General features: G+C 41.2%; 1 protein-coding gene across 2 annotated transcripts in view; it reads left to right on the forward strand.

Annotated features, from left to right (window-relative positions):
- scfd2 (sec1 family domain containing 2) overlaps window positions 1-20,486 on the forward strand; it is a 60,107-nt gene that overhangs the window by 10,646 nt on the left and 28,975 nt on the right. For both annotated transcript variants that reach the window (XM_014333886.2, XM_042221393.1), the window contains exons 3-4: window positions 2,015-2,139; window positions 9,196-9,371. In XM_014333886.2, the coding sequence (XP_014189372.2) occupies window positions 2,015-2,139; window positions 9,196-9,371 (301 nt within the window). The remainder of the gene's footprint in view (window positions 1-2,014; window positions 2,140-9,195; window positions 9,372-20,486) is intronic.

The following is a 20,486-nucleotide window of genomic DNA, read 5'->3' on the forward strand; positions in this document are numbered from 1 at the left end:
TAATGGGTTCGATGTGGTAGGAGGAACGTTAACAGACATTTACATGGCCATTCTTTAAAATAGAACACAGATTTTTCTTCAAGCAAGTATTTGATGTTTAGCTATTTTTAAATGTTACAAAACTCATTACTAATGGAATTTACTTTGGGTACAAACACCCAAACACTTTAAACCCCCACTCAACATATCCAAGCAAGCTAGACCGGGCGTTCAACGTGATGTACACAAGTCAGGTGCAAGAGTGCCCCCTTCAGTCTCTGTGTGAGCAGCCTTTCAACTAAGAGAGCCTTCACTCTGCACTTCGCACTCAGAAAAAAAAACAAAAAACAGATGACCAAACACGCGAACCCCAGTTTCCCAGCACCCCACCTCCTACCCCTTTCCATAGTAGACTAGTTACTCAATAAGGTTTCTGGCTGATTCTGTCTCACACCCTGCCAATATAAACTTCACCCCCGGGGGGATTATTCTAGCTCAAACCCCCACCTTCGTCTGACCAAATGGCCTGAGGAAAGCATCAGGGGAGTGGGACGTCTGTGGTTTTTGGGGGGTTGGGTGGGCAATAAGCCAAATGAGAACCATATTTCATTTGTACTCTGCCGAGGCCCTCCAACTTACAAGAACACATGCAGATGTGCAAGGTTGCGCACAGACATATACATGCACACACCCTCAAACAAGCTTGTGGTTACTCACATATGGCCCGGTCAAGTCACAATATTGGTATTTCAGCCATGACAAGCATGTGGGACGTGATTTGATTAGTCTTAGCAGTTTTAATGCATCATCGAGTTTTCAGGGAATGGGCCCCTGCCATGACTCTTCATTAACCAGAAAAATCTGCAAAGTATTCAGAAAATCAGGTAATTATTATGATTCTATCTGATTCATCTTTCCTTATTTTCCCAAAGTTTTTACTGTATCAGTCTTTCTGTATTTAACACTTGTTGTCGGCTGAGTCGTACTTGCTGGTCTTTGTGTCTAGTTCTAGTGTGAAGATGGCGGCTGTCCCGTTGTGAGCCCCTCTTCTCCCCATCTAGCCCCTGCCCAACGTCTGGAACAGATTACATCTGATATTAAACACATGGCAGCAGTTAGAAAGGAGAAAAGGCGAGCGAAGAAAAAAAGTTCTTAAAAAAGACGAAAGAAAAGAAAAACAGAGTGGATTTGTCAACTAGGTCCCTCCTACCTTCTCTCTGTCCTCTGTTCATTTTCTCAGTGTAGTCTCTTTCTCTACTTTGTTTCTGGGCACTCCTGAGTATGTGGAAGATCATGACCGCTTGTCTGAATAGCTGTCAAAAGCACAGACAATGATGTAAGCTTTTTATGTCCTTTTATTCAACCAGCAAAGTTTAAGTTTTCTTATCATGAGGGGGGGAAAAGAAAAGAAACTAGACCAACTTGTACAGAGACATAAAATATGGTCTGAAATTCTTATATAGAGGCTGTTTTGTAAGAAAAATGTCACTTTCTATTCATTTAATGATGATGAGGCTCCTCAGTGACACTCTTAGATTATTTTGGGGAAAGATTTGAATGCGTTTCTGCTTGCAAGCAGATGGTAATGGTCTTAAACGCATGCCTTGCCGCCAGTCTCCCATTAGAGTGTGTTTCGTAATAGCGTATTTAAAAAAAAAAACCCACTAGGGCCTGAGATGGCACAAAGACGAGTCTCAGTCTCCAGACTTACTTTTGTAAGGACGGTGGTTATCAGTCCAGAGGAATGTTGGCACACAGATCTTTAAGGTGGATGCAAAACATTCCTAATGTTCCCTCTGTTGATTTCAGTTTTTTCCTGTGAGGGCTCCCATCGGGGAGTCACCAGTCCCCAACCAGTATCACTGAGGCTTGAGCTCAATCATGCTCATCTTGTTCTGTGTACTCTGAACAAACAAGCAAGAAAAGTAACCATTGCTCAGCTTGTTAGTGCTAAAAAACACAGTTCACTTTCTATTGCAGTGTTATGTTTTCCTCATGACTAAACTTAACCTGTTTTGATTGCTCTACCTATCAGGTCATCTGCAAGGTCTCTGTGGGACGCCATGCTGACCAGTAAACACAAAGAGGGGGTGATAGAGGTCCGCCGGCAACTAGTGGAAGCAGCCAGTAAAGAGAATCTGCCAATCAAGATGAGCATGGGTAAGAACCACGATGCCGTGGAAGGAACAGAGCCCACATCATGTTTCACATTAATTAAAGACTAACTTATACAAAACACAGAACAGTCGTATCATATAAAGTATGTAAAATTTTTCTTGCTTAAAGAGAATCATGTGCTACTTCTGTCATGTTTTTCAGCACTCTCAAAAACATTACAAAAGCACCTCCTATTGAAATCAAGCTTCTTTGCCTTGCTGTGTATTTGCCCATGTGGCCACAGAAGGAAATGTGAACCACATGTTGGCTCTATGACACACACTTACACACACATGCTGCTTGCACACATGCTGCTTTCGAAAACTTTTGTTGTTTGTTAATGAAGCAAAGGGACTGAATCGAGGGATAAAAATATGCGTAGGCACACAAAAATAAAGTCATTACGTGCACGAGTGTAGAGTGTCCTTGTGCACGTTCACCTTTATGCTACCCTCTGACTTAAAGAGGTAATGGATGTACTACACTCCCACAAACACACATACGCACACACTCCCGTTCATGGCTAATATGCAGGTTAGCATCTGGCAAAAAAGGGGGTGTAAAAGGGAGGGGCACTGTGGTCCCTTAGCTCCTATAATCTATGAGGTAAAGAAGGTCTTGTCTCTCGTAACAGGCAGGTTGTAATATGCTGGAGGTCGCACACATATGCTCACACCCAAGGCACTCTGTCTGGCGTCCAAATCTACACATGGCTGTTTCCTTTCACACACGGCAGTCCCTCTAATTCCAGATGTGTGCAGGCTTTTAGATTTTATTGAGAGAAATACGCAACATCAAGTGACGCTAAAAGCAAAATGTATAAAGAAGGTATAGCACTGAAGCTTCTCCCGCTGGTTCACTGACAGCCTGTTAACTTAATGTTTTTGCTGAGAGAGAGAAAACGAGAGAAGCAGTGAGAGAAGGGGGTACTGTAATATCCTTAACACTGAACCTTTATACCCCGCTGGCAGAGGACCAGAATTCACAAAACCCCCTGAGCTCCCATAGCACCCCCCACAGTTCCCATCCTGCCCACCAGCAGAGTTTTCAATCCATCATGCTCTGCTCCTGAGACCAAGCTAAACCGAGTAACACAAAACACTTAGCATTAATACCTATCTGCTCTCTCAGTGCCCACTCGCTCGCTAGGAGAGGAAAATTTTCCCCTGCACCCAAGAGTGTTCTCACTCTGGTGGGGTTATGCAGATCAGAGGAGAAAAGAGGATATCGCTGTATTCCAGGCCCTAAATTTTCACATACAGACTGACCCAACTTGGCTTCTTTTCATCTCAGCAGGATAAGATCATCCTGTGAGAAACAGAAAATAATCAATTTCTCAGCGCCTGATATAACCCGTCAGGTTTCTCACAGCACAATAGAATGATGAAATTCCCTAGCTCTGTGTAGGGATATGTACAGTATGTGGTTTTGCAGAGTCCAGTGTTTATCTTTGGTGTTTTTGCTCTTTGCAGGGAATTAGCTGGACAGCTTCGGTTTCATCTTCCATAAACGTGCGTTCATCTCATCCATCTGCTTGTGTTTGTATATATGCGTGGATATGCGTGCGTCACAAGTTTATACCCTCTGTGTATGTGCTGCGTGCACGGACACCGCGCGGTAAATGGGATGTGTTGACAGGACCTTTCTTCCTGTGGCACAGTCCGGCCTTTTAACGACAGAGGAGCGTGAGTCAAGCGGACAGTTGATTTGGGGAAAAATAAATTTTTGTAACTGCAAAGATGTGTTTATGTTTAGCAGTGTAATTTCTCCCTTTTGAAAACTAAATTTATATACTCACATGTATACATGTGAGTAAGAGGAAAAATGTTATATTTTATCTAGTAATTAAGGCAGGCCTATTCATTTCTTGTTTTGTTTTTGTTGAATTGGATTCTCTGTCACCATAAAGGAGCAATTTTTTTTTTTTTTTTGTCTGTTTAACAAATGTTCGTCGGATTTATTTAACACTTGGCAGGTGAATTGCCAAGTGTTAAATCAAATTTGGGATCTCTCCAGTGTCTATTTTTCTGCTTTTCTGCATTTATACCAGGGTTCCCATACCAATGTAGATGCTTATGATTGATTTGATCGATTTGTCCCAACAGTGTCACCAGCTCACGTAGCATAATTCATAAATTTACCTTAAGAAGTGAATTTTAAATGAGTTAAACACGCAGAACAAGGAACCTTTTAAATTGCACGTTACCTTTTAAAGCAAATGAAATGAAGACCTGATCGTAGCATTTTTTTTAGTCGTATTTGCTTCTGTTTCTATGAAAAATTGTTGAATTTTATATTGAATGTATTTGTGAAATTTTGTGAAGAGGTGGATGGCAGATACAAGCCAAAATATAGATAGAAATCTCTTTCTTCAAAATTACAAGATTGCACATTGACCTTTTGTGAATGACTCGTCCTAGGAAATGTCGCTCTAATTTCTGTATATCATCTCTTTTCTGCTCTTGCAGGTCTGCATTATGTTACTACCAGTCACATCCACACAAACTGTTTAACTTGTGTCCCTTAGCCAGAGCCTGCTGTGTTGTCTTGCAGCTTCATGATAGCCAGGGCCAGTCTACCTGGAGCATTTAAAAGCTGACTTATTAGCTCTTGCATCCCTTTTCTCCATTTACCCAGCACCATGTTATTTGTATGGTTGGTTTTGGGTTTGTCATTTTAGGTTTTTTAAAATGCACAACACTATGCATACTTATTAACATTCAGTCATCCAACTACTGACACACTGATTAGAACCCCTCATTGAGTACTATAGTTTTCTACTTAATTAATTTAATAAATTGGTAGATTTTGTTTCAAGTGATTTCTTCCCATTATTTGTCATGGCCCTTGAGCCATATTGTGACACTCAGATCTTTTAAAATTTCAAAGCATCCTAGTTTACGTTTAAGGAATAAGAATCATTTCATTTGTAAACATAGATTTGTCCTATTAGTCGTGTTAACCACAGAAACGATACAATCAAAATTTCCAGTGATGCACTTCAAACATCACTCTTGAATTTGAATGAATGAAGTCTCCCACCCCAACAGATTCAGTTTGAAATTTACTTTAAGTTTGAACTAAAGAAAAACCAGAGATAAAAGCTTTTTTTGGAGAGACACTGAAGACACTAAGTGCTGCGACTGTGTAGCTGCCCACTTGTAGCCTCTGCTCTAATGTACAGTAAAGTCTTAAAAGGGTCCCTAACATACATCCTCAGATAAAGGCTCCAACATGTTCCTCCTCTTGGAGTGCATAAATAAAAATCTCTGAGCCTTCCTGTGTCCTCATCCACACAGAATTACTTATGAGGCTGTCCAGCTGCTGAGGCAGGCTACCGCTCAGCTTCACTCCGACATCAGACATCACTTACCCTCTGAGTAACCCTGTGCACCTAAAACTCAAGTCATCTTCCAGTAACCGGACTAAATCATTGTTGGCCCTTGCCCCTTCTTACATTGTTGAAGACTTTGATCATAGCCAAGTCTCAATCGCCACTTCTGCACATCAGGCTAAAATGCGCAGAAGATCCAGATGTTTATAGCAAGAGATTAAAAATGTGATTTGCTTTATGGCTGACTTTGCAATAAATGCACCCAGAAGATTCTTGCAATGTCCAAAAGGTTCAGGTTTCTCTACCATCTTGTGTGGAAAAGCTACAGAAACTCCAGTACTGCTGATTCATATGTATGTAGGGTTCTTCTTAACAAAACTGACATTCTGAAGTACTGATATTATTTATATTTATTTTGAATAGCTTTTTATTCCATGCACACCCAATGCACTGAAGACTGAATGGAAATATTTCTGTACTTGGCGCTTGTCACCACCAGAAAGGAATGCACGGTTCTTGAAATGCATTCAAATTTACAGATGCAAACATTTCGTTTTAAAACAGTTCTTCTGTTTTGCTGCAGCTATGGTAGTTAAAATGAGAGCTCAGCTGACAGATCAGATGACAATGAGAAAATGTAAAACAGATTCATTTTGCATCTGGCAACAGGATGCCTGAAGAATCATAGCACTGTTTTGAAGGAAGTTTAGAGACACAGATAAGAGCTAAGGCTGAACCAGGACTGTTTGATTGTGTAATGGAGTGGAGGCTTTTGTGAGGCTTTCTTGGCTAAAGTACTTTCTCCGTGTTTCTTTCCGATGTTTTACGTTTTCTCATTCTCATCTGGTCTGCTGTAGCTGTAAATTCCGATTACCTTTAGCCTACAGGATACCATTCTGGGTGAAATTATTCCCTGGTTCTGTGCTGAATTATGGTTGGCACATGAAGCTTTGTGAACTTTAGTTATACTGCCAGGATTTTTATGGCTGGATATGCTCACAAAAGAGCTTTTCAGTATTCTGTCTGGACTGGAGCTTATTCTTTAAAAATACTTTAAATTCAACAAGAAACTTGATTCGCCTTCGGAGGCGCTTGCTCTGTTTTGTCTTTAAATGCCACCCAGTGCACTCAGTCCTTCAGTTCATTTCAGAAGGTGTTTCCCAACACATACATATGGAAATATATGTTCCTGTCGTGTTTACTGATTAGCTGTTGTGAATATAACTTTGGTAGCAGCTTTGTGTGGCTCTCCCAAGTATCCCTTCTGAAAATAGTACAAAGCTACACATTTTGTCGTCCAGTTTAACATGTGCCTTTTTGCATTTCTAGTTCTAATGTCTTTTTAGATTTCTGTTTCGTTTGTATCCTGCCTGTCTGTTTCTCTTCTGGTCATATGTTTTGCCTCACTAAAGAAAACACTGGCCATGTAGTCCAACAGGAAATACTCCCACATCTGGTGCTGGTTCAGAACATCAACATAAAGAAGTAGGCTTTATGGCAAGTTAATGTGTGCCCTTTGTCTATCCCAGCCCCTGACACAACCTCTCATACCTCTAAGCCGCGCTTCATACCACCCCTGGACTTTACACCCTTTGCACTGCTTTTCCTGTCTCTTTAAATGGGAGAAGTTAGGGGAGATTCAGAGGTTCCTAAACAGTAAAAGGAGTCTGGACTCTTTCTGCTACCTCTATAAATAATCAGTGAAAACTTCTGATTTACAGTTATTAGTCATACTCAACACGGGTTCAGTGCCTCTTGTCAGTGTTGCTGCACCTCAGCTATATGTAGACATGCTTAAGCACCTACACACATGCTTACATAGTGCAACATTTATGAGTCACTGACTAACAACAGTCACACAAACTACGCAGGAACAAGCACATATAGAGAATATTCCCTTGTGACTGTCACACGGCAACACTCACGCAAGCCGTGCAGTTTGCTTTCTCTCACCCTGTGGAGTTGTTGCCTGTTAAGATAAAGTTATGCTCTACTTTAGTCTCAGTCATTCCCCTCTGCCCCAAGATAAGTGTATGATTTTTTTTTTTTAATGCTGTTATGCTTGGTAAAAGGTTATTGTTGTTTCTGCTTTTGGCTCTTCCCTTCTATGTGTGTGCAGTGTTCCCTCGTTAATCGTGTGGGAGTTACGTTCTAAAAATAACCCGCAATAGGCGAAATCTGCAAATTATTATTTTTTACAATTGTTATAGATATTTTAAGGCTGTAAAACCTCTCACTACACACTTTATACACTTTTCTCAGACAGGCATGAACATTTTCACACTTTTCTCTCTTGTTTAAACACTCTCAAAGTTCAAACCGTCGTAGAAAAATAAGTCCAGTATTATAGAATGAAACCAACTTAAGAGTCACAGTGCTAGCAATCGAAGATTTATGTAAATTTGACAAGGCCAGCGCATTCTGTACTGGACAGGAGACATGGCACAGAAGAGATTGATTGACAATGGTCTACAGCCGATCAGGACACAGAACACAATGAAAACACACACACACAAAAGCACGCAAAACAAAATTGCACTAAAAAAAATCAGTGAAACGGCGAGGCCGCGAAAGGTGAACCGTGTTATAGCGAGGGACCACTGTATAGTCTAATCATTTTCCCTTAATATAATTCTTAAAATGCTGTATGTATAGAATATGTTTGTACACTGTAAACCCAAAAAAGTTAGCAGAACTTAAACAAATTAAGGTAACCAACTGCCTTAAGTTTTTAGAAGTTGATGAATTTCAAAATTGAAGCTTATCAGTACTCCAGTATTTCAGTTACATTTGGTATGTATCTTTTGACTAAAATAAAAGTAAAACGTTTAGTAATTAAATTTTTAAAAAAAGTAACTAGAACTTAAAGTTTTCATTCATGTTTTCATGGGAATTAGTTGACACAACTTCAGTTCGACTCAGTATTTAATGATTTGGATGATTTTATGACAAATTGTGTCTCCAATTCATGGTCGTCATCGTCATCATCATCAATCATCATCAGAAAGGTTTATAGTAGTTGTGATCCAGAAGAAAGTGGGCTAATGCTAGAATTCAAAGTCTCAGTTTCAGGTTCATGATAAAGACAAGGAGATTTTATAAATGGCGGAATGTTGGGGGTTTTTTACGCCCTAAAAATCGATAACCACGGGGCTCCAAAGTTTTGTTGCTTAGAGTGTGGGATTCCTTTCATTCCTTTTTAATGTAAAATACAATCCAGCTTTGACGCATCTTTTACTGAGTAGAGGGTCCACTCCGCCATAAAGTTTAGTGCTTCAAAGGTAGTTGCCCTTTCGAAAGTTTCTTCACCCCAAATCTTTGTAGCTCAGTGTGAGTAACCACCAGGTTTAGGTCTCCTTCCTTCCACCTAAAACATCAGGAAGGAGGGAATTCGATCAAAGTTGATAACTTCATGTTCTGAGGCTCCTGAGCCAAATACAGCAAGCGCTCTGAATACTTAAGTCAATGTAATATTTCAGATTTTTCTTTTTAATGAATTGGCAAACCTTTCAACAATTCTGTTTTCACTTTGTCGTTATGTTTGGATGAAATTAATTTTGAACAATTTCATCCTAAGGCTATAAAATGTGTGGGAAAAGTCAAGGCGTCTGTAAACCTTCTGATTGCACTGTATACAACGATCTTTGCCAGATTTTGATTGATTCATTTCTTACGGCTCCAAATTGCTCGCTAGATGATAACTGTATCATCTTCCCTCCTTTCAGGCCGTGTGACCCCCGAACAGCTGTGCTCCTACATCCAGCTGTTCCGGAGCAGTCGAGGGGCGCTAGAGAGTCACTGTGGGGTGCTTCAGCTGGGCCTGGCCACGGCTCAGACTCTCCGACACCCAAGCCTGCCTCGCTGGGATTCCTGTCTGGCCTTCGAGAGGCTGCTGCTGCAGGTGCGCGCTCATCTTACACGGCCTTATTATCCATATGTGCTAGAGCTGATGAAAACTTGATGTTTTCCTTTTTAAATGGGATGTGAACATCTTAAAAATGCGATACCACCTATGACAGATTGACACATTTTTGAGCTCTTCAACTGCAACACAGTAGCCTATTTCAGATGAAAGTAATTTTCTTTTAGAGTATGAGAAGTGTGACTGAAATAACTTCAACAACACATATCGATGTTAGATAATAACTTGAAATAAAGCGACACTGATAGTTTTAACTAAACTGGAAAACTGCATATTCGCTAGCATTTTTAATTAACATCGCTCCTGTTAGTAAATATGTTTTTACCAGTGCGCAGGAGGTAGGTGTGTGTTTGTGGTTAGCAAGATGGTGGCAAGAATGTTGTGTTAAACTGACAGCAACAGGAAAAAACAGATTCCTCTCTGTCATAAACAAGGTCAGTTTTGCTTGTAGGGAAAACATTCCGATCAAGTAAACACGGAGAAAACGCTAGATTGCCATGATTTCGTGTAGAGCCTTTGAATCTACAGGAGGTCTTTTATGGTGGAGGCACATGTACATGTGTCTTTGAGCTTTTAAAGGTCGCAGGATAAGTCGGGGGAAGGAGGCGGAGTATAACGAATAAATCAAAAATGAGAGCGCAGTCAGTCATCACTCATTCACCTCCACAGCAGTGATTAGTACATGTTCTGTACTTTCTAACACACAATCTTAATGGCGCCAAGCTATGAGCTCACTAATACAAAGCCATTTCCTGCTTCTCTTACCTTGGTATTTTCATTGAGTCGCTCTATACTCCTGAAGCTGTAAAGCAAGCAGTAAGACAGCCGAGTATTTAGGAACTTATTAAACTAAGGCACGGAAAAACAAAACAAGCTCTTAGCCATGCCCCATGCCAAATTAGAATTTGAAAACAACCTCATAAACCTTCATCCTCAGCTGGGGCCATCCCTGTTTTACTTAATAAAGGAAGAAGACTTTAGGGCTTACTGTTCCAATATCCATTTACTTCATGAACCCACTTTGATCCACTGCCCCATGGTTGTCTGCTATACCTGGATAATTTCTCACCACACCTTTTTTTAGTTTTAGTTGTATCTTATGAGAACTAACTTCATTAAAGTGACTGTGTCTCATTAAGCTGATGGTGACTATGTTAATAACAGTGTAGGATACGTGGCACTTGCCCCAAGTTCAAAATTGCATTCTTCAAGAATCAAATCTCACAAGCAGGCCTTGAGCGCAATTTGAGGGTTGTTTGCAATCAAAACTGGCTTGAGTTTTATTGAGGAATTAAGGGAAATGAGTTGTGTGTCCTCTGTGCCCCCTCTGTTTATTTAATCTCCGTATGAGTCCGTTTTTTTCCCCCCTCTGCTCAACATGGACAGAGAGAAGTTAATTACTCTATAAAATGGCGGGATGAAATGCCTTTCAGCTCTGCCTGGCAGTCTGGATGTGTTTGCTCTGCCTGAGTGTGTTAGGGCTGCTGTGGGTATGACCGACCAGAGCTGGACGCTCCATTGCTGGTGGACAGTGTGACTTCATTCAGACCAACACCTCTGTGGTTCACTGGGGCTTTGGATGGGCAGTGACCGAACTGAGGCAAAGGACCAATGAGTTCAAGGCCTAGCCTAGTTCATGCCTTTCCCAAAAGTTGGCTACAAACACAGAAGCACACAAGAGAGATTCTAATATCTCAAATATATCAATTTCTGGTGAAATAAAGGTTCAAAAACACAGGTCGTGTAAGATGCTGCGTAATATCCACTATGTGACCTGAGCTGCTGTAGAATAGTGTTCTGGTCCGGTCGTACTTGAGTACTTGTGAGGGTCTTGCTGCTTGGAGGTTAATCAGAAAAGGGTACAGATGTGGTTTTGGAGGTCAGCATGTTAGTGGGACTGTGAAATAAATGTGGTTAGTGTGATACTTAGTATTTATACTGCCACCAGATTTATTACCTCCTTAATAGAGTTGTTACGTGTGTGTGAGCCAGATATCATCTTGGCTGGCAGTGCCACCCTGCCTGCTCTTATACCTCCCTCACTGTTCTTGGCCCTGGCTGTCTGACATAAGACTGGGGTTTCATCTGAATGGTTCAGATTGAACAGGCTTGGAGGCTCTCCAGTCCACAGAATGTGTAGTACTAGGCAAGCTAGAAGGGGTGGGGCAGCTAAGGCAAAACTCAACAGGCTCACTCTTTCACCACTTCCAGGAACACTCACTGCTTTACCTTCCCATCACCATCCCAGCCAGGACCTCAGCCTTCCCAAACTAAACATGCACACTTCTACTGTACATCCCTCCCACGGAGAGTAGACTTTGCAAGTTCATGTTTTTTAAAAGACCGATTTTATTAAGGTACGTAGTGTCTCTATATAGCGTGCTGTCCAGCCTACTGTTGATTAGTCTGTCACATCACTGAACTTGGAAGTGATGACAGCAGTGCAATAGAGAGGAGCTAACCTCTTTCACCCCGGCCTGTTGCTTTACTCTGCTGGGATTACCAGGGCATGCCTCTGCAAACATTCAAACTCAGAGTTATTGCTGGTCACAGCGCTGCTCAGACAGAAAGCTGCACTCGGCTGTATGTCCCCATCTCCCAAGGGTAACTCAAACTGGTTGCCTGGTTCTTATCGCTGTCTCTGCTTTAGCTGCATGTTTGTGTTGTAGTCTGAAATGGTGTTTATATGACTAAAACTGAGCTATGAATCCAAAACCAGTACCCTTAACATTACTTTATGGCAGATAGATAACATTGTAAAACCTCTTCTATGTACAGGATATGAAAAAAAAAAAATAACCCCCATTATTTCATTAGTTCAGATAAGATTGAAAATGTAAGTATCTGTTGGTTTTTGTTGGCAGGATCTGAGCAACTACAAATATGAACTGAATTGGTCCGACTTAATACTAGATATCCCTCACAAGTTGCACCATTCCCACCATACTGACTTCAGTCTCAGGTGTGAGTGTCAGTGTATGTGCCTCAGTGGGATGTCAGCCTTCATTTTCTTTATCATAATCATTTGGAAAAAAATCCATCCATCCATTCGCTTCCACTTGTCCTTTTTCAGGGTCGTGGGGGGCGCTGGACCCTATCCCAGCTGTCATAAGGTCACCAGTCTGTCACAGGGCTAACACATAGACAGGAGACAACCAGTCGCACTCACATTCACTCCCACATTCACACCTATGGGCAATTTAGTGTTTCCAATTAACCTAACCCCACTAACTGCATGTCTTTGGACTGTGGGAGGAAGCCGGAGTACCTGGGGAGAACCCACGCAAACACGGGGAGAACATGCAAACTCCACACAGAAAGACCCCGGCCTGATGGTGGAATTGAACTCAGGACCTTCTAGCTGTGAGGCAACAGTGCTAACCACCAGGATGAAGTGTAATTATTTTCTGTCATCAAGATTAGACAGAGTTTGACCTGCAAATTTCAGGAAAAATTACATAAAAGGCTACTTTTTGATTGCAGCTGCTCCCTAGTTGGGTCTTTTGAGCTGACAGAGTGTTGAATCAGTCTTATCCTAAAATCTGTTTAAATGGGGCTTTTGTGCAATATTTCCACAGAAACAATTTAGTTAAAAATGCTCAACCTGTGAGACCCTCTTTCATAATCGTCCACAAATTATTCTGCAAGCACACTGAAAACCTACAGTTCACCATGAGGCATGGTTAATTCATCAAGATAAGTCCAGAATAGTTTTTTTTTTTTTTTATTATTATTTGTTTATGCATTTGGTGACGTCTGTGTTATAAATTATTATACAGCCAGGGTGGAGCCTGGTGACCCTAACACTCCATTAATAACCCCCAGGACAGTGTCAGTGGGCTCTGCCCTAAAGACTCGTGACCCTCAACCTTTATCCCTTGACACTCTTGGATGTACAATGATCTGCAGAGAATCAAACCTGCAGGTCTGCAGTATGTTAGTAGTTTGACAATAAAAACCCATGTCATCTCCTTTTATATAAAGCTGTAAGAAAGTGCACCCACAATACGTATGCTCATGCAGTTATATATGCAACATCTGGATTGCATCATTTCTTATGGTGACAGAGGGGAAAAATGTTGATATTGGTCCCAAGTAACTTTCATCTTATCTGAGCTGCATGCCAGAGACAGGCAGGAGGCTTTAAGCCTGTAATTGGCCTTTCCCCAGGGTATGGAGACTATCCCCACATCCCAGACATTCCCCCTTATGTTCTGTCACCACTGTGTCCCTGCTGTTTTCTCTGTTTTCCTCCAGATTGTAACAAAGGGGTGTGAATGACTTCGGGGTGCTGCCCTGAGATGTCCACCATTGACCTCCTCTAGTTCCCTACTGTTTAACAGCCTCACATCTGTACTGACCTGGACTGACCGTCTCCCCATCCATCCACTTTCTGTACCACATTCTCCCTCATCCAGCCCGTGTATTATCCTCTCTGTGAGTTTGTTAGCCCTGGAGCAATGCAGATTTGCTCACAGAAGAAACCACAGGAGGTTCAGGATCAACTCCTGTCTGTTTCTCTACAAAGTGGACTCTTTGTCTCTCAGCTCCTGTTTCCTTACCCATTTTTTTCTATAACTTCAACAGGCTTCCTTTTAAATATGTCTTGAGCAGGATTACTGTTCCTCTGTGATGCGTTCCACAAACATATGGCTCACTACAGCATAAGCTCACATCACATGGCCCATGTGAACTCCTGTACTCCACTAAAGTCCACGCCTCTGTATTTTCAAGCATAACAAGCTTTATAAAAATGTAGAGTGGGAAAGAAATTAGTTTATCAGAAGATCAAGTTATTTACCTATCTCTTCCTTCCTGTGTTTAGTTGGAAAGGATTATAGTAAGGGGGAAGAGCAATGATGATCACTCCCAGGAAGACCCAGGAATAGCCCCCATGTCAAGCCAACACCCCCCCTTTCCAGCACCAGTATCCTGAGACGGCTGTGTTTACATTGTTCTGCACAGCTCAGCCTTAATGTACTATCTGTTTAATAGGCAGAGAGAGGTCTGTTTATAGAGGGGGGGGGCTTTTTAGCAGAGGTGATGGGTTGGTAGGCCAGAGGGCAAAATCAACTCATCTCACTTCCTGTTATCATTACCTCTCTTCTTTCAGACAGATAGGTGCTTGACTCACCCGGCTTTCTGCATTACTTATCCTTAATCGCCTCGCCATCCTGCTGGCTATAATTGTGTTCAGTTTGTGCCTCCCCTGGAAAATCAAGTAACACAGGAAGGCTCAATCAAGTTGCTTCATATTAGGCCTTGCTGCATTCACTTCACAGCTCAATAGTCATTTGCATGTGCTGCGTTTTAAGTGCTCTACGTCTTTCTACTAAATCTATATCTCAGCCCACTGAACTGAAATTTTATTGCTTTGATGTTAATAGCTGTAGAATTACAACGCTGCAGCGCTCTAAAATTTAAAGGTGGGGAATAAGATGGTCTCATAAGGTTTTGATATACTGAACATTTTCTCTTCTACTTAAAGCGCCCCTCGCTCTGTATCGAGGCAGAGTTGCACTGTCACATATGTACATCTGCGGATATCTTTTGTTCTGGTTTCTATTGTTTACTGCGCCTGTTAAACTGCAGACTCAAAGCCCTTCATGTCAGGAGGATTTTTCATGTGGCCTTGAGTTTTTTCCCCCACGAGTGTGTGTGTTTTGAGGTTTCTGCAGAATGTTTTTCACAGCGTTGGCCAAAGGAAACTCGTTTTTCTCACCCTTGCTCAGACCAAACTTTCATCGCGCTGAAATCGTTGATCTTTCTTGAAGATCATTTACACTGCTCTCTCCACTTAGGCACACTTTTGATATTCCTGAAATTTGTTGTGCTGAGGTGCACTGTCATCTTGCAGTGTTTAGGTGAGGTGGTCTAGGGAACATGATCAGAAGGTAAGGGGGGGGGCTCATAAAGCTTCCACTAACACTCTCCATCCGTGGTGAATCAGGTTAGTGTGGTCTGCTGACTTGGCCTTCTGGCGTCAGACTTCATTTGAGCATGCTCCAAAAAGACACCACAGACTGGGAAAAATCCCACAATACACAGCATTCATCCTTGGATTGTTAACAGGGAAGACCGTAGAAAAAGCTGACCATTAGGGAAGATGGCGGGGGTTTGCAAGAGGCCCAACAATGACCCACTGTCCCAGATGGATCCGAGCAACGAACCGCATCGTACCTTTATATTCCTGAGACTGGCACACAGACTCTGCCTTCAGTTTTACGTGTCACTGCTCATTGTTGGTGTTCCATTTTTTTTTCCCATGGTTTTGTGCATCTGAAACTATATCCAGATGTTCTTGTAAGCAGGTGCGTGTGTGCACAGCTATGTGTGCGTGCAACCATTCATGCGTGTGCATCCCTTAATGTGTTTATTCTGGTGAGATTGTCTCAACTTCCTGTTGTCACAAACAGGCTCTGTGTTCGCTGTAGAAAAGCTCCACCTCAGGACAGATTTACTATCAGGTCATTTGTCACTACCTGCTGAGCACAGGCCAGGGAAGGTCAGAGCCCACAGGACATACGTCTTTGTGTTAATTTCTCTTATTTGAAATAGAGACAGAAGAACATTCCAGGACCTTTGACTGTCCTCTTTGGATACTTTTTAACTAAAAGTAGATGAAAGAGTTTCATCAGATTGAAGATTTATTGTTATTGGTCAGTTAATCGGAAAAAGCATATCAGCAATCGGACGATAAACCTCACTGCTAGTTCTTGCATTCTCAGCTTGCCTTTAATCATACAGGCTTGTGCATAAGTTCAGTAAAGGTGAATGCTCTGACTTGTGAGCCATTAAACAAACACAATCTTCCCACTTTGGTCGTGATAAAAATCAAGGCCCAGGACAAACATGGGTAAATTACACATTACCATCTCAATCGCACCCTCAGTATCATAAAAGGAAAAGAAAACAACATGAAACATAATCAATAAAGAGACAGAGACATTAATAAAACTCAAGGTGAATAACTGAATCTGTACCACTGCCTAAATGCCTCTACTTAAGTGTCTGGCATTCTTCTTCTGTAATGATGTGTTACAGATCACAGGTATTGGGTAAACATGCCTGCTCTGTGCTGTGTATTTTAACATTGACATTAAGACAGATTATGATGAATTTGCAAAGAGATGTGACCAGTTGCTCCCAAAAGGCTTAATGACACAAGTTTGTGAGATTGCTTATAAATATCTTATTAGAATCAAAGACTGTATTAAGACAGTATAAAGGATGTATGATAGCAAACAATTATAGTAATTATTAGACATAATGGAGGATCATCCAGGATATGATCATTAGCTAACAACTCATCAATCACAAGTCATCAACCAAAGAGTGTAGATCATCCCATCACGTTGTGTTTCATGCACCAAGATGGCCACAGCATAAATACTCATCTTGAGACTTTATTATAGGATATTAGCCAGGGGTTAATGTTACCCTGGCTACATTAATTTTCAAACAAGCAAAAAGGAATGAAGGCGAATTAATGTGTTCTGTAGTTGCAAGCCATGTCAATGTCTTAATAAGCCACAAATCAGCTGTAGATACAGTAACTTAAGTCAAATAACAAATGTGATGTAGTTTTAGGATGTTTCAGGTTGTATAGTATCACACGATTGAAAGACTATGATGTCATTCACTCTATTAAAGGGATTATCGATAACAAACTGTAAATAAATGCATAAAAATGAACTTGTCAGATTTGTTGCATATCCAAGTCTGTTACTGCAGTTATATTAGAGTTTAAGTTAGCTTAACAATTAAATCTGATACCTGCACACTCTGGACAGATTGACAATCTGACATAGAGCTAACACAGAGGGACCGACAACCTAATCCAACTAAGTGCGTGTCTTTGGACTGTGGGAGGAAGCTAGAATACCCAGAGAGAACCCGCACAAACACTGGGAGATGCAGACTCCATACAGAAAGGCCCCCGTCAGATGATGGAGTCAAATTTAGGACCTTCTTTTTATAGGGCAATGTGCTAACCACCACACCAACTTATTATAGTGCTGCTGCCCTATTATATTATAATATATAATATATATTCTGCCTAAATTAACATGCATTGAAATTCATGGAGCTTAACAGTACTCAGCATTATGGTTGTCATGTTTCAGTTCACATTTCCATTATGTGGTCCTTCACTTTTTCTTAGCCAGTGTGGCCCTTGAAAAGATGTTGCCCACCTTCTCGACTAGAACCTCTCTTTGTTTCAGAGTGTAATTGTGAGACGCCAGTCTGCACAATTTTCTTTCCTCTGCCCCCAACACTTTGTTACCTCATGCCCGTTCTGTGGGCTACCTTGTGGCCCCAGGGAATTGCCCAGTCACCCATAGGGAACGAGACTGACCAATCACTATGGCAACTAAGCGGTGAGGGTCAAACCAGGTCAATCAGAGACAGACTGTTGCCATCCCTGCTCTGTCATTAATTACTTATACCTCCCCAGGCACTGCTCCATGTGTAATGCAAAGCTGAAAGGTTTGGATCCAAATGGTTTGAGTGGATGGTCAGGTGAAGTTCACCGATTCATTTCATATGTGTATCTGTGACAGGGTCAGACTTGTCTTTATTATGAACCAAGAGAGGGTTTCCACCTCTGACTGTGTTTGGAAACGAATGTGTCAAATAGATATGTCATGTTAGCAATAAGAGCACAAATGACCTGTGTGATGTTACAGAGACCTCTGACTCTAGAGGAAGGCTTTATTTGTTGATTTGATTAAGTCCAGCGTCATCTCAGTGTTGTGCGAGCCTGTTCTTTAGAAGTGGGCATTTAGTTTGATTTGAGCAGCCAGAGCGTACAGAACCCAGTCCTCTCCAACTTTAAATGGTTCAGTGTTTATAGGTTGTGACAACACTTGCTGTGTCTGGTTTAGAGCTCAGCTTTCAAATTGAGCTGGTATTTGCATTTGTTAGGCGCTATGAAGATGAAAAACTGCATGCTGCACAGCTTCCCTTCTGTGTGTGTGTGTGTGCGTGTGTGTGTTTAGGAAGGTTGCCTTTTGTTGTTCTTGGACTGATCTTGTATGAGCTAGAAATGAAACTCATCTGTGGAGGGAAACAATCTCTCTGCTTGCCTTGTAACATGATTGACATAGGGGTGCAAAGAATAGGGAAATACCCCCCAGGCTCTCTGCTGGAGTGGAATCTGGTGATGGTTAAATGTCCTCCTTTCCCCTCATTCCATATTATTAGTGTTTTCTTTCTTAGTTTAGATATTCTGTTTCATCCAAGTGTCCATCTTTTTCCACCTCTAACCCTTTAGTTTTCAACTTTTTAAACAATTGGACTTCATTCGTACAAATGTGTCTGACGATATCTTGGTTTTTATCTGGAGTAGAAGGGGAGTATCTGGTCCTGCAGTAAAAAGAACTGTAGCCATGTGCTGAAACAGCCTGTAAGACACTGGAACCAGAATGGCCAACTTGAAGAAGTACACACTGATGAAATATTTGTAAATGAATTTGTTTGAAATGCCTTAGAACATTTGCCAAAACACTGGATATGTTTAGTAGAATTATGACAAATAGAAACCACTGCCCAAATAGCTGCTAGATACAAGTGACACAAAGGTAAGTATAAGTATTTTAAATGAGCTACACATTACATAAGTGCATTGAATTTGCAGAAATAACTAAAACATGTTGGCTATTGGACAACAGTGCATTTCACAATGCCTGCAGAGCGTTCTTGAAAAGTTTCCACTAACTGTCATGGTGTATACCAACCAAGGCCAAAATTAAGCTGTTCCAGCCCTCCACGCTGCATTTTATCCAATACGAGAACTCAATTTGAAAACATGTGAGCGAAAACCTCACTAATTCCTGTGTTTTCCCACTCTAGCTTTCATCTGGAGTGAACTCATACACCCCACTTTTTGTCTACTATTGTTCTCGCTGCATTTAGAGACACATGTGGGTCTGTTTGTCCCACTGCTGTTTTCATGGAAATGGGGTAAGGAATAAAAGTAACCCAAAACGAGCAGCGACGCCGAACCGCTAATTATGAGCGGGGAGAGGGATGAAGGGGCCCGAGGAGGAGGAGAGGACTGCTTATATACATTCCCCCTTCTCACAATCTCCAGCTATAAGTCTCCATCTTCTCCACCCTACTGTTTTGTTGTTTTGCTTTTGTTCTGAGTTATTTAAGATGCTGTGTCTTTCATGTGTGCAGTTGTGATCTCTCTGAGCTTTTAGCACCGTGGGTCGTAACACAGCAGAGATGTCTGCACGACGGGTGCCAGTGACAGCAACAAGTTTTATGTTCTGTGCATGTGCGGCATAATAATTCATACCTTTTTATGATTTGATGATTTTGTGTTCTGTTTAGGTGGTCATGTTGGTGTTAAAATTGTCAAAAGCATCTGCCTTTTTAGTTGCTGATTGTGAGTATGAGGATACGATCATAGGAAAAAAAATAAAGCATTTAGTCAAATGACACATTAAGCACATACTGCACATCTGGCCGTGAGGATCTGAAGTTCAGATGTCCTCGTTCACACTGCACTAACCACTTCTCCACATCCTGTCTAAAGCATAACAGTACAGAGGTTAAACTGCAGAATCCAATTTTTATTTTTGCAAGTTTGCATGACTTCAGTCTGCAGTTGGCTGTCTCTGTTTTTTCCCTTACTTTGTTGAGCAGGCAAAACTTTTGCTAGACACATTTGGTGAAATATGTCATAATGCATTCATGAAATAAAGCAATTTTGTACATGACTGAGTTTAGAAAAACACAGTCCTTAAGCCAGGCTGTGTTGCCAGTTAGATACACCTATCGAACTATAATCTTTTCCAACACAGAAGCTCTGCAATAAATCTCATTTATAAAGCTTATCATATTCAGTTTGTCTTAAGACTGTGCCAGAGAGGTTCTGACTCAGCTCTTTGGTCATATTGGACGCTATTGTGAGAGACACTCCATTAAATTATAGTAAAGTTGGTTGCAGAAGTTTTTCCACTGCCATTAATGTCAGTAGTGGTGGACAAAATATTATATACACCTAGCTCATAGTGCTTTATCATTTTGATAAATATCAATAAATCCCAGTGAGTTTAAAATAATTTGACATCAACTATAAAA

The sequence above is a fragment of the Haplochromis burtoni genome, unplaced genomic scaffold (genome assembly GCF_018398535.1).
Source record: "Haplochromis burtoni strain Fernald_Lab_line unplaced genomic scaffold, NCSU_Asbu1 Contig_65, whole genome shotgun sequence".
NCBI lineage: Eukaryota > Metazoa > Chordata > Actinopteri > Cichliformes > Cichlidae > Haplochromis > Haplochromis burtoni.